General features: G+C 32.1%; 1 protein-coding gene across 1 annotated transcript in view; it reads right to left on the reverse strand.

The window, feature by feature from the left end:
- Nucleotides 1–15,881, reverse strand: part of sax (type I BMP receptor saxophone) — a 48,832-nt gene that overhangs the window by 22,580 nt on the left and 10,371 nt on the right. The window contains exons 2-4 of the mRNA XM_076457079.1: nt 12,126–12,233; nt 8,220–8,424; nt 2,696–2,910 (exon numbers count right to left, since the gene is read on the reverse strand). Of these exons, the coding sequence (XP_076313194.1) occupies nt 2,696–2,910; nt 8,220–8,424; nt 12,126–12,233 (528 nt within the window). The remainder of the gene's footprint in view (nt 1–2,695; nt 2,911–8,219; nt 8,425–12,125; nt 12,234–15,881) is intronic.

Here is a 15,881-nt window from a genome sequence, read left to right on the forward strand (position 1 = left end):
AAGGCCTATTGCAGCTCTTATACCTCAAATGTCATATTTTCTATTAAACACTGAAAAATATTCACGTAAAACTGAATAGCAAGCAGAGTTGGTTATTTACTCTGTAAAAGCATTTAGCTAACAGTTAAAGATAAATCCCTCTCTTGTGCCACAAGTGGGTGTGTTTAGTGGACTATGTATATAGTACTTTTCTAATATTTTATACTGATCAAATAAAATGTAGCTACAATCCCACACTGGAATAAGGAAATGGTTTTAAGTGAAACAGAAGATGGTACAAGAATATTAAACAAAATTCATAGTGGAAACTTGAATGGAGTAGGTGAGTAATTAAGGCTAATATGTAAATGTATGTAGGGTTATGTGTAATTCTCACAACAAACAAGCAGTTTAGAAATACTTATGGGCAAAGGAATTCTTAAAATTTGCAAGATTTTGTAGTTAATATGAATACTGGCATACATTAACATAACTTCAAACTTCTAAAGCCTAGTGGTTTTGTGCAAAAGATACTTAAGGATATTTATCAAGGTGAAACCTATAAAAAATATCAAAAAGGCCTTCTATGCAAAAATAAGGAAAGCAATTTCATACATTCTTGTTGAGAGTAAAAGAAAATCCCATCAAGAAGAATTCACAAAGGATACCAAAAAAGAGACAAACCATAAAGTAGAAGTGAAAACTGAACTTGAAGTCAAACCTTCCAAAAGATATGCAAAACAACCACAGGAGATAGGGTGAATACAGAAGAGAAAAAACAATTAGGAGCAGATTAGGACATGAAGATTCAAATCCTTTCAAGATCTATGATCAGAAGCCATGAGATGTGACAGGTGTGCATGCTAGAAAGAACCTATATCAAATTTGAGGATTTTGAGCAAACCCATGAAGGTTGTTGGTGAAATATTTTTCATATTTAACAACATTAATAATATGAATAACAACTGATTGGTATCACAGAAAGAGTTATTTAATAAAAGACTTCATTTAATATTAAAACTGCATAAAGGAACATTTTTTATGGTAGCTTTTAATAAAAGGAAGACATGAGAACAATAGAAAAACAAGTTTTCTGAAATGTTGAAAATGTAAAAAGTCTGACTTAGATAAGCAAATTAAGTAGGAGTTCTTCTGACACAAACAAGCAAACACTTTCTATTGGCCAAATGAAATGTTACAGATCTCGAACATGTAACAGTGTGTGCAATCATGAAAAGGCAGTAGCAAATGATTGCTAGTTATTCTTTTCCATTAGCAAATTCTGAATTTCTACTAGCAATAAAATTTTTTTTCTAAAGTTAACTGTAACTCTGTCATAATAAATATTTCATGTATTAAATGTTAATAAATATATCTATATTCTACTTACATGTAAGAAACCTCTTTTTATGTTTCATTTTCAAACATCAAAATTCATTTTAATTACATGTTAAAAGTGGTCTTATTTTAACTTTACAAGTTAAAAGATGCTTGATTTGGGCAGAAACTGGTGTATCTAGGCCACAAGCATCTGGATCAATAGAGTCTACAATACCACACTGTTGATGCTATACTGAAAAAATGAAATTAAAGTTAGTTTAAATGCCAAAAGTTGGTAAAGAATTAGAAGCTAATAAGTCTAACATCTGTGTTAATGGATAAACTTTGAAGAATATGAAAAAAAGTTGCAGTTTATGTGCTCTCTATTTATTTTTACATACAATGTGCAATCACTCAGGTATAGTATTAACCTGTTGACTGCCACGTATTTCAGCTGCTACGGCAACTCCGAACCAAGTTCAAAAAACAACTCTAATGCTTCTTCATTTTGTAACTTTTCGTAACTCCATTTTGGATCGAAAGTGAAACAATTTGTAAGCAGGTCAAATGCATGTATGGTGCTGACATCTAGTGTAGAAGTTAGGTATTATTGAGAATGAATTAACTTGTCCCTGGCACTGTGTTACCAATCAGCTTGGACGAGTTATCTCGTCTACGGCACTGAACAGGTTAATAATTGTACAGCCAGGAAAAATGCACTGCAGAGGCTGAGTGGTATGAGCCTAATCAGCTGGTGTACATGAAAATTGCCTTTGAAACCAATCAAATAAGTTGAAGCCAAGGATTCACTACTGCCACCTCCCGATACTTATCCTGGTATGCCAAGCAATTGAAGTTCGAATTGCAAAAGAGCATAGCACTCATAAGAAAACAATCTTTTTAATCATAATTATAGTGACCTCTATACTTAGAATCTTGTATCACAGGTGTATACCACCTGTATTCCATGGTAAAAGACCTGTAAATTATCCTTTTGAAATGAGTATTATCAATTTTTTCTAGTGTCTTCTGCATTTTACTAGTAAAAATAGAATACTAATAAGTAACTTGCTATTTTGCTAGCATTAATTCAGAGCTGTATATGATAAAAGAAAAAATTAAAAGACAGGCTTACAGAAACAGTATGTTAAAAGTTGATACCAACCTAAGATTATTCCTTTATTAAGCTGAGAATTTCATCATGGTCTTCCAATAACAGTTTAAAAATGTCAAAAGTCTACTACTTACAAGGATTAAACATAATTAAATTATCCATGAAAAAAAAAACTATATTCAGTATTGATTGATTAGTGGAATAAAGTATGTATATGTAAAATTATAGGACACAAACCATATGCATTTCTAATTGAGATAAATTTAATGTACCAAAACTTACTCTTAAGGTACTGTCTCCAGCAGCAGTTATCCGTAAATCATCTTGATAAAAATGATCAGTGTCACGATTCAGTAGAGCAGCCATTTGTCGTTTATGTAATTTTCTCATTATTAAGATAATAATCCCCAGTATAAGTATCAATACAACAACTGGACACAATATAGCTAATAAAAGATTTATGGTTTGTTGTGAATAGTCTGATGCAGATTCTTGTGCTAGAGAAAGAGAAAAACAATGTGATTCAGTGACTCAGAAGTAAAAACAGCATTCTTAAAACATCATTACAATTTAGCACTCTTATACAAGATGCAATAAAAGTTACTAAAATAACCTGCATAAACTACATATTATTTATAGACTAGTTGATACATTTTTGTTTATCACTTTATTATTACTTATAAACTAGACTTCTAAACTCATGTACTACTATATTACTAGATGTACTTCCACAAGCTCCCAGAAAGTCCACTTCAAAAGCAAGTGTAACCAAAAGTAAGAAAAAAATTTTTTTTTATATTTCTTCCTTGTGAAGTTCATATGTCATGCTATGCTGCAGTCCACAGTGTGCATAATTCTTCTTGTCATTCATGGCATGTACACATTTCACTGATATCACAACCATTACACAAATTGTAATGTCAAATGCCCCTTATGTGATGTTTTAGCATCTACTGAATGACAGACAACACACTACTGTATTGTAATGTGAGTGGTTAAAACAGATAACCCTTTCAGGGAAATTACATGTTAGTTAAGTAAAAAAACATGTACCATTTTCATAGCATTAATAGTCTAAATAATAAATAGAATATCTCTATGAATTCAAAGAAAGACAAAATATACAGGTAAAAACCTCTAAAAGCAGCAACATTAATTCAGATGTTCAATACATGAAAACATTTACAGAATAATGTCAGAGAGCTATAATAAAAAGATATAAATGTCCAATAATTTATTCATAATATTGGTATCAATATTCTATTAAAACATTTACAGATGTATAGTTGATACTCTTACAGTAAAGTTTCTTCACATCTGAAAAAAATTAATCATATTTCAATTTTTCCAGCATTAAACTTATATGAAATAAGAATACAGTAACTTACAATTACATCAAAGTTAGCCAATATGACAACATTATTTTAAAAATGTGTGGCATACATGGTTATCAAAATTTTGTTTTAAAAAAACAAGCAAGATTTAAACAAAGTGAATGAAATAATTATTAAATGCACACTATTCAATTAAATCCACAATAGCTGACATTTCATATTTCTTTTAGCCCTTGACATGAGAATTTGCCAAAATTGTGCTAAACATGTTACAAGACAACCTTAAGACTCATAAGAACATACCAGAAAAAGCTATCCAAAAAACAATAGCATTTCAATTATTATTGAGTGGTTATAAATGAAAGAGAAGTCACGTTTCCTACAAAATTACCATAAAAATGAACATAATACTTTCACAACTGTGAAGTAAAATGGATTCACTTAAGTATGAAGTATAAACTGTTATGATAAAATGTGTTGTTCACAAGACAAAGTTATGCTTGTTATGACAAAAACAAAACCCTCAAACTTAACTAGCCACCAGCACTTGCCTGTAAATTGTGCTACTCTGGTTCTGAATTGCATTTATATCATTAAAAACTATTCATCAAAACCACTTTATAACTAATGATAAAACAATTCAGCTAAAATTTCTAACTGTATAATTTTCAACCTTACTTTCAGAAGAGTTAAAACTTAGGAGAGGTTATATCATAAGTACTGACTACATGCATTAAGAATAAGTGTAGTTCAAGTACTTAAGCACGATTTTCAGTGCTTATTCTCAATAAATTAATCGCTATATATCGATTGTACTTATGCAACTTCCATTTCATATGACTGAATACATATTACAATCAAACAAGTGTTATGCTATGACATTTCTACACCCACTTTTGTAAAAAGTTTTTATAAATTGCACTATTATTTTTAGTAATAACACTGCCATAAAGCACACAGACATCAGAATTACTTACTTCCAAGTACTTGATTAGAAAAAAAACCAAAATTGATGGAGTAATAAAACCTAAGACATTTTCACTGCAACATTGTTTTTAAAATAAGTTGAATCTAAAAGCTTATGACAGTCTGCTCTCAATGTGATTTACTTCAGATAAGTGTTAAAATATAAAACAAGTTCATTATTGTAATCACATAATTCATGTTTATACTTAGAACATCACAAGCAAAACAGTGGTTATTTTTTGTTTAATGGTTTACAACAAGCTACTCGATACTAAGCAACAGCAGCAGTACAAGAGGACTGGTTTGTCAAGCTGTGTAGTACAAATATAAATTGAGATAATTCCATATACCAGTGAGCCTCTTACTTTCATGATGAATTAAGTTATACCATATTAAGATAAAGATATGACATTTTTGTGTAATAAGAAAATTAACACTACTTTAATTTACCTCTCAAAGAGCTACAGCATGTATCACATTTTCTGTCTACAATATCATCACAAGATTTGTGTTGAATTATTACCTTTAGTGTTCATTACACAATATCAGTGGGATAAACTTGATATCATATTAAAATCATAATACAAGTTTATAAACATTAGAGATTAGACTGCTAGAAAAAAATGCAATTGTTTTACTTGCAAAGACTTACTGCAATAACAACCCACACGTTCATGCTACCTTTTTACCAAGCATCATATTTCACCAGTTAAAATATGACAGTAACTTTTCAGTGCTAAATACTAAAAATGTATGAGGCCTTTGAAAGTAATTAGTCCACACATTATTACTCAAGTATAATGGACATTACAAAGTAAATCACACGTGCAGTCCTATTATACAACCAACATCAGACCACCTTAGAACATGACATCCAGGCAGCAGTAGGAAGGGCAAATACATTGTAGTGAGTCAACTCCAGTCCAAAAACTGGCAGATTTTAGAGCTCAACATTCAAGCTGTGGTAGGAAGACTTATGGTAGCTGGCCCTGCTCCAATCCAACACCTGATCACTCAAGAATTAACATCCAGGCACCAATAGAATAAGGGATCCTAGCTGGAGAGTCAAACTTACGTGGATTTGTCCAGTCCAAAATGAGGCAGTATCAAGAATTACACAACTGGAGAAGAGTACACACTATGTACACTGTCAGAACACCACCACCCTAATCTCAATTGAGAGGAAACTGACATACTCAGGGACCCACCTCCATGTTCCTCCACCCCAGAAGTTTGGACTTAAGTAGCAAGGACTCTCATATTCCACTCAAAGTGGAGGGGGGAACAATGTATGGGGAGTCCAGAAGAATGCAATACCATAAACAATGCAATGGGTGACCATAAAACCTTATTTTGAAGAGTAGAACTGTAGAAATGGGCAGTATCACAACACTACTTTACTCATGATAGTCTTACAAGTTGGTATGGTGTGGAATGGTCCTTACTTATGAAGCAAAACACTGTAAGGAAGCCTCTAGTGGTCTTATAGAAAACCCCATCTCAACAGTGAGCATTATAGACCTTAATGGCCATATAATGCAGATTTATGGATTAGTATACCTGAACAGACACCACACACCATAGAACAAAATCTAACATGTAAAACAGGTTACTAAAATACAGATCTCCCTCCACTGGAGCTAAAGATCCAAAGTTTTGAGAGACTATAAAATGGATAATTTAAAGCTAATAGCAAAATGCTCTGCAGCAACGCCAGGATTTTGTGGATATTGTACCTAAACATCAGCATCAGACAGAAGGTCCACAACACCTGTTGAAAACATCCAATACTGGTACTCAGTTGACTCTAGCCAAAGAAGACCAGATGACCCCAACACATCACTTGGTCTTGAATTCCTGTAGATGAGTGGGATTGGACTCTTCAACCATCAGGATCCTCACCATCTCTTCACAGGATGTCATGCAAGGAAAACATGGGTGGATGTTCAGCTCCCAGATGAGGTAAACTGAAAAGACAGAATCTTCTCTAGGAAGTCCCCTCACCACGTAAAGGCATCCACACTGAGGGGGGGAATTCAAAGAAAGAATGGATAGGGCATGAAAGACAATAATGAGATCCCAATTTGTCAGGAAAAAGAGACATAGTGAATGGACAAGAAAAAATAAAAAATGAAGAGAAATAACTGGGGAAGAGGAAGAATGGAAGGTGCTCAACATAGCAACGTCACAACTAGCAACAGTTAACATGGATAAACCCTGATCAAACAATCAGATGAAGAACTAACAAAGATAGGAAACAGAAGGACAGGATGGGCAGAAACCAAAGCAAATGGACCAAAGTTTCATACAAAGCCAACATTTTGGTACACAGACAAGAAGAAAGGTCAAAAGGTACATACAAGAAAAGATGCTACGTTAGAGGAGAGTCTCTAAGATGAGGCAAAGAACCAGAAAATAATTCACATATGAATAGAGTTTGGTGGCATCAGTATGAACCATACCAAATCACAGTTGTCAGAAAAAAATGACTGAAGCAGAGGTAAGAACAGACGCTGAACCAGAGCAGAATACAAGAAAGAATGGTCTGGAGAATAGATATTTAAGGATAGATATTTAGGATATTAAGGATAGATATTTAAGTGAAGACCCCTCCAAACCTGACTGAATGCATCTCTTCCCAGAGCCAAAGGGCATGCAAACAAAGATGAAAAGTAAGGAATATTTTGGCATTTCAGTGAATGACAAACATTTATGTACAGTGTTCCCAGCTGAAAGCACACCCACCAAAATACCCATGGAAGAAGGAATCACTCCATGGCTCAATTAAAATGAGCAATTAGCCATCATCTTCTTGACATGAGAAACATGACACGCCAAGATCACCATATAATGGTCACAGTCTCAGTAAAGAAGACCCTGGTTCAGAAAACACAGAAATCTGGATTTGATTCCTCTTTGCTTAGTGATATAGCTGACAACAGTGGAATAATCAGAATAAACCATAACCACCCACCCCTCAGGAGTGGAAAGAAATTATACAGAACCTGACAGAATGTCAAAAGTTCAAGGATGTTGAAACAGAGCAGTCCCCTTGGCAGACCATTGACAAGAAATCTCTTGTGAATCAAGGAACCTCCCAACCCACCTACAAAGCATCAGTAAACAAATTAGACTTTACACAAGGTACAACAATGGGAACCTTCACCACAGTCAGTTCCCTGTTCAGCCACCAAGCAAGGTCAGCCCTTATCCCAGGGGTAAGGGTAATGGGATAGTCCAAGGGATCATGAGAGAATTTCTATTGATCAAGAAACATCCATTAAAAGAAACACATGATCTCAACTTAACAACTGCAACAACTAAACATATGCAACATACTTAAAAAGTATTCAGCAAAACAGTTTTAATAACAAAAATAACTCACTATAACTAATACTAATAACTTTTTAATCACCACATTTTTTTGCATGCATATATGGTTTTTCATAAAGGAAAACTTGAAAATTACTATATTTCAGTTACAATCACACAATTTTAAAACTTACAGGTCATCATGAAAGGTGCTAAAGTTGGAAAAGTTCCATTATTACAATAATTTCCCTGACAGCATTCTCCACTATATTCAGCAGCACTTGGTTCCTTCCCTCCATGGTGAAGCGTATTACAGAAAAACTGGGCTTTATCCTCTGCTACACATCCTTTATGAAATGTGCGACACCCAAAGCTATCACTGACACTGTAACTGTAGCACTAAAAGAAGAAAAAGAGAATGGATTATCATTTACCAACTCATAAAACTTCATATCATATTTAATGACAGAATAAAAACATAATGGAACAATAACTATCTAATTCTAATTCAGCTTCAACTAGATTAGCAAACTTCTAGATTACCACTAGCCCTTGATGAAGCTGTAATACAAATATACTAAGCTAACAGAACTATATTCTGGAGATATAGGTTATTATTTTATTTACATTAATAGAAATAGCTAGCTATACAGATTCTCCTTTCAATTAAATAAATGAAAGAATATCCAAACTTAGATGAGAGCAAAATATATATTTCCTTTACTGAATTGAGCCAACCTACAGGGATGTTATAGCTCTGCATGACAGTATACTAACTGTTTTACTTCCAATAAGTGATCAAATAAGGAAATATGCAGTAAGTTATTGTATATCAGAACTCATATGGTCATATTAACCAATAATTTTTATTCAAAATATTTTGCCAGCAATCATGAAATCTTATCTACTATTGCTTCAATGATATTCTTTATCACTTCATAAAAATAACTCATAACTGTTTATTACACAATGAATGTGGGAAGATATTACTTATTTCATTACCAAGTCAAAGTGTTCCTCAAGTCATGATAATATTGAACTGAAAGTATTTCATCAGTCTTAAGGTTTCTGTTTTTTCAAAGTCTATTTTTACCAATCTAACTTTATATATATTTTCTGTCAGGGGCATAGATTTTTTACACCCGATGAGGTGGATGATTTTTGCAATGACTTATGTGGACTGTTCAATTTGCAAATTGGTAATCTCTGATTACATGAACCTGAAAGCTGTAAACATTCAGTCACAGAGTAATCTTATTGCCATGATACTTGCATGTATACTTAGGCCTACTAACTGATACTTACAAACTATTCCTTAGATCAAAAAGCTTAAAAGCACGCCTATGTTAAAGATGTACATTTCGGCTACTGAAAAAAGCCTACATCTAGGCCTAATTATGTAATTCGATTGGTACAAACACGAGAATCCCAAGAACAAACACACAATTTGTAGGCCTGTGACGCAATAAAACAATTCAACAGACCAAACTGTAGGGAGGGACGATTGTATGCACCATACCCCAACCTAAAATGAAGGGGGATATATACCCCCATCCCTCTGCATGATATACACCCCCGTTTTCTGTGTTAAATACATATTTAAGTTATTTTAGGCTAAGTTAGAAGACAAATTTAAGCCAAACCCAGACCACAAGTTCTCATTTTCAGATACCTTGCATTACCAGACAATGTGGGATTGTTACACTATAATTTGCATCTTCACTTGGATTGAAAGACATAAAATAGCAATACTGATATTTTTTTCTATACACATTTAGATTTTAACTGTATGGATTCAACTCTAAACCTTTCTTCAAAACATTTGTATTTTTAACTATTTACAACGAATAACCATTGACTCAATATTGTTTTGTTGTTTACATTTTACTATCAACTATCTACATATCATTAATTAAATTACATATGGGTGTAATGGAATCCCAACTTTATGCACCTTAATACAAAATGGGATCCACTGTTTTTCAATAACAACAGTATTTTCTATGAATATTTTTTCAAGCTAGTGCAGTCAGTATCATATAATGCTCACAGGGGGAGCATTCACATCACATATCACCTGTTTTTTGTAAATGGCACATGATAAAAATAGACTGATCAGGTCACTGATTTCAATGATCCAATCATTATATCCTGTAAATCTCCAGTCACTAAATTAACAAATATATTATAGTGAGAGAGAGAGGGTGCTGAATTATTTGAATTATCAGACCAGCATTTTTTATTTTTTTCAAAATTTCACTTCACAGAGGGCAATTTTTTTCTCTCTAGGATTATATCCAATTTTTAATATATTTTTTTCATTTCAAAGAGATTTTTCTTTTAAGAAACAACAAGCTTTCAAATAGCATAAAAATTGTATTGTTTGGGTTATCAGAAAGTTTTTTTGGCCTAAGATATCTTTTGATTAAACAAGTGTCACAAATATTCTTATTTTGATTAAATCGTACTTGAACTTTGTAATAACTAGGATATAGTTGAAACAAATGTCGTTGTTACTTATTAATAAAATGTATTTAAAAGTCATACCTTTTTCTGCAGGAAAAAAAGACATTGTAATGCTTTTTTTTTTTTTTTTTCATTTTCATCATTATATTGTATATCCAGAATTTTAAGAAAATACATAGTCATCTATTTAACACATTATACAGAATAACATTCTTGTCTAAGCTGCTTTATGTAGTTCATATTGCATAAAGGAGAGATTTAGATAATATGGCAATAAGATTACCTGGAGAATTAAAGGCCTTTTTTTTCTATTAAACTTTACTGCCAAAACTGTCTAAAATGTGTTTGATTTATCACTAATTAAATAGTTTCACAAATAAACCTTCAAAGATCAGTGTTGAACAATGTTTTGTTATGGTGCCATTGCCCAAAAAGTGTGGAAAATTGTCAGTAGAACACAGAATTATCGTAAATGCTTTCCATGATACTGATTGGACTCTCTGACAAATTACTGCAGACTTGAAATGCTCCCCAAACATTGTCAAGTACATCCTAGATCATGAGACTGAGACAAGTAACTTTCAAAATAAGAAAGGGAGAAGCAAAAGTAGCCTTCCAAACAGAAGAAAGACAGCTACTAATCTCAAACAGGAGATAAACTACTGTGTACCAAATGACAGAATAGTGTACAAATCTACAGTATCAAGAAGACTCAACAATAATGTAATATTCAGTTATGTAATAGTTAAAATACCTTTACCTAAATTTCCAAACATTGTAAAGAGACTGAAATTTGCTAAAAAAGTGCAAAAACTGAACTGTTTATGATTGGAAAAGAGCATTATAGATGGCTGAGTCCAAGTTTGAAATAACTGGTTCAAAGTATAGGTTGTATGTCTGGCAGAAGAAACTACCATGAAGCATATGGGAAGCAATGTAACAGTTTGGATGTATTCTTCTGCTGAGGTGGCATGAGATATTTGAAAAAATAAATGGAATAAAAGACCAACACAAGTACCATAAAATACTGATCTGTCACAGTATACCCAGTAGTCTGAATATTATTGGTAAAAGATTCCCCTCCAAGAACATAATGACCCCCAAACACTCATCCAATCCATGTAGAAATTATTTAGCTAAAAAAGAAGCTGCTGGAGTCATTCAAATGATGCACTGACCCCCACAAAACTTTGATTTCAACCTAACTAAGCAGATCTAGGATTTGATAAGTCAAAAACTTGACAAATCAATAGCTACTACCAAAAAAACTTTATGAGGGTGTAGACATTTGGAGTAAAATAACAAAGAACACTTTAATTAAATATGTTGCAACAATGTCCGAAAGACTATCTGCAGTTATTCAAGCCAAAGGGAGACAAACTATCAACTGTCTGCTGAACATAAGCACTTCCACTGAACTTCTGTTGTTGTAAATAAGAAGATTAATAAATTTCCAATGTTTCACCTGCAATATTTACTTTCCATTGTACTTTGAAAATAGCCTCAAATCTAATGGCCTTTTATCTAAAGTACACAGATATCCTTGTGTTTAAATTTACTTGATAATTCAACAAACAATCAGTTACTTAATTTCATCTGTTATTTCAAAAATTCAAAGTATGGTACAAACTTACCATTAAAGCATCACTACAAACTGCAAGTTCTTGTTGTTTACAGGAATCACCAGCACAAGAGTAACACTGGAATCTGTCAGTCTGATTATTCATTATGTTCAACAAATCCTGCAACAAGTATTGAAAATATGAGGCATTTGGCAGTATTTATTTGTAAAAATCATGTTTATCACTTTGCAAGGAATTATCAAAATTGTCACTTCTTTGCACAGTGCAAAAAATCTGTCAAAAATATTTAATGATTTTACATTTGTACGTACATTAAATCAAATCATTTGTTGTAATAGTTCATTTTATCAAGTATTTAGGCCAAAACAATGGAATTATTTATTAACATATTTACCACCTAGCTGGTTATATTGATGAAATGTTTCAGCTCTCTAATGGAAGAATTTAGTGAAAAGTAAAAATAAATGCATGTCTGATTTCAAAACATTTTACTATATTAACAATTAAATTACATAACTGATAACACATGATTGCAATGGTTTTGTTTTGAAACTTTTCCATGTTCTACAGTAATTTCTGTACACTGAATTAAAAAATATCCACTTTTCACTATTATGTACATATTTTTCATAAAATGTCATTTACTTTTACATGGGTCACATTTTGTTATGCTTAAAATTTTGACAAACACTGGCTATAGATTTCTTTAAAGTAATCACAACATGAGAGTTTTATCGATTGTTCTAGAAACATACTGCTTGTATATAAAATGTTTAATAGGCTGCCAAATATGTCATTTCTGAACAGTGTTTGTGCATGCACTATGACATCATTTTCTCTCTTCAATATTATTTATTTGTGTCTAAGGCAACAAGATGTTGTGTAAATGACCAAAACATATTATGTTACATTTGTGATAAATCTGTTTCAAACAAACAAAGGAAACATTACAGAATTTGTTTAAAAAGCATAATGCTCATATTTTAGAATAAAATTTGAGGACCAAGACAAATCATGGGCTCTGCACAATTTGTTTCAGAGTTGAGACAAAGGACTAAATACAAGAAAAAAGTCTTTGCCTTTTGGAATACCAATGGTCTGATATGAGCACAGAAACCATAGAGATGCCTGCTCTTTCGTTCATGTAACGTGCAAAGCTACATCTGAAATAAAAAGGAAATTTCTTGCCCAAACCTTCAATCTGCTATAAGATCTGTTGCTCATGGACCTGTATTCATCTCCATAACAAACCCTTGATACAGTTCATCTGATTCTGAATCTGATGTCAGTAGAAATAAGGATTGTTTTCAACATCAAACAACTGGTGAACCAAAACTTTTTACACAAGGTGAACTTAATCGCTTGGTGAGAGATTTGAGCCTTCCAAAAGGTTCTTCAGAGATTTTGGAGTCCAGACTTTAAGAACTTACTTTCTCTAAGTGCATCATTTTATTGGTACAGAAATAATGAGAAAGAACCTATACCTTCCTTTTTCAAGGTTCACTTGTTTATTGCAATAATGTTGCTAAATTAATACTAGTGCTAGGATCTACAGTTTATGAACCAAGTGAGTGACAACTGTTCACTGGTTTCTCCCAAGTCTAAAAGGGGTTCTCCTTCACAATGGTAACATATAAAACTGTTCCTATTGCTCATTCAGTTCACTTGAGGGAAACGTGTGAAAATCTCAAACTTCTTAATAAAGTCAAATTAAAACTTTTACATGTTGTTGGACTGACAATCCAGTCATACAAAGTTAAGTATTTTTGTGTGAATGGGACAGCAGAGCATGAAATCAGCTCTGAATAAACTGTATAAACATAAATCCTTATCCTTATTTTATTGTCCTTGTATAATTTGATTTTGTGATGCAAGTAAAAAAATCTCTCCATTTCTTTATAAGTAACATGAACAACAACAATGCATTACAATGTATGAATGTATGTCACCACATGCTGAGTTATGGGGTGGTGGCAAGATAACATTTGATTAAAGAATATTTATTTTGAGATGGCAATGCCACCTACAATAAATTCCAAAATATGTGCAAGTAATATACTGCTGTACTGATGTAATGACTGTTGTATCATCATAATCTTAATTTCTACAAATTGGACTAATAATTTACATACTGTGATCATATGATTTGAGTGGTAACATGGTTAGTGAAAAAACACCAAATCAAAGAAACTGTTAAAAGTCTTGACATCAGAAAACCTGTTTGTAACAAATCCATGATTTTGTCTGTCTCACACTAGCAACAAAACTGGTCTACAATGCCTACGTGATCCAAAACTTTAAATTTCCAGGAAGTGAAGAAGCAGTTTAATTTAATGACCTTTAAAGCTGTTGAAATTTGATAGGTGTTTAAATAAAGTAACTTTTGTCATTTCTTTCTTTATGTAGTTATCTGTTTTGTACAGAATTATTGTTGGTTTCCAATTCATTTGAAAGCTGGAAACTGTACAAAGAAAAAGGCAGTTTGTGTTTCCATATTTAATGTCTTTTTGTATGCTCTGAAACACTTGTATCAACATTTCTTCCAGTTTCATCTGCATGAGATTTCTCACAGGATTGAAATGGTACAATATAAACATCTTGTTTATCCTCAAGTAACAAAGTTATTTTTAATGGTATTCAGATGGCTGTCAACATAAATGGTGGAGTGGATTATAATTATGCTTACCTCTTTAATTTGGATATGTTAAACTTTGTATTTACAATATAAATAGCATGTTACTGCATAAATTACAAGTGTATTAACCAATCTTCATTTAAGTGTGGTAATGTGTTAATTTATAATATGGATAAAGTTAAATATCACTCCTTTTTATATCCCCTCTTGAGATCTTAAGTTCTCATGAAATATATGCTTATGACACATTTAATTTTGTATTTCCCATACAAATAAGTAGTTGTGGCATGCATTATGAGTATTAACCCATTTTCCTTCAGACATATGTAAATATGTTAAATGTTTCATGATGGGTCAAGGGTTAAATAGCATTTCATCGCAATTGTTGACTTGCATACAAAATTTTACTGAAATACTATTTCATGAATGTTGGTCAACAAGTTTGGTATCAAATTACATATTATAATTCAAACTTTAATATCATATATGATGTCATTTCTTAATTTAAAAAGTAAATATTAAAAAAACAACTAAATGTGACTTTTTGCAAGTCATGGTATGTTAAATGCAGCACTGGTTCAAATTAGATATTTATGATGTCAAAATACCAAGTCTATAGTTTTGTACAGATTAGGATTTGTATATATATATAAAATTCTAAAAAAAAATATTTTGTTTCATATCTTGCACATGCAAAATTTTAACAGGCCTAGCAACTTGTGTCTAGCAGCAAATGAGCTCAAAGATCATTGCTAGAAGAGATAATTGTTTCCTTTACTTCTTTATTTATTGATCTATATTTTAAGCAAAATAAGTTTAATAACATCTTTCTAACTAGAAATAATCTATATACATGTATAATGTATCATAACTGAAATGTGACCACATATTACTAAATATTAGCTCACTAAAACAACAGCCAAGTTACTTTCTTTCACTTTCTAAAGACCAAAGGTCAGTTCTATGTTATTGAATAGGGTAACATGCATGCACTTGAACCACATCAATCTATGCAAGTTATGTAATGCTGGACCAGGCACAACTGAACAGTCAATATAATAAAAAATAAATGCATATAACTATATAACATTATCAGACTTAAACTGGTTAAACTAAGCATTTGTACTTTTGTGTTATAATTTTTAATCATTCTAGCACAAAAAAGCATAACA

The sequence above is a fragment of the Tachypleus tridentatus genome, chromosome 9 (assembly GCF_004210375.1).
Source record: "Tachypleus tridentatus isolate NWPU-2018 chromosome 9, ASM421037v1, whole genome shotgun sequence".
Lineage (NCBI taxonomy): Eukaryota > Metazoa > Arthropoda > Merostomata > Xiphosura > Limulidae > Tachypleus > Tachypleus tridentatus.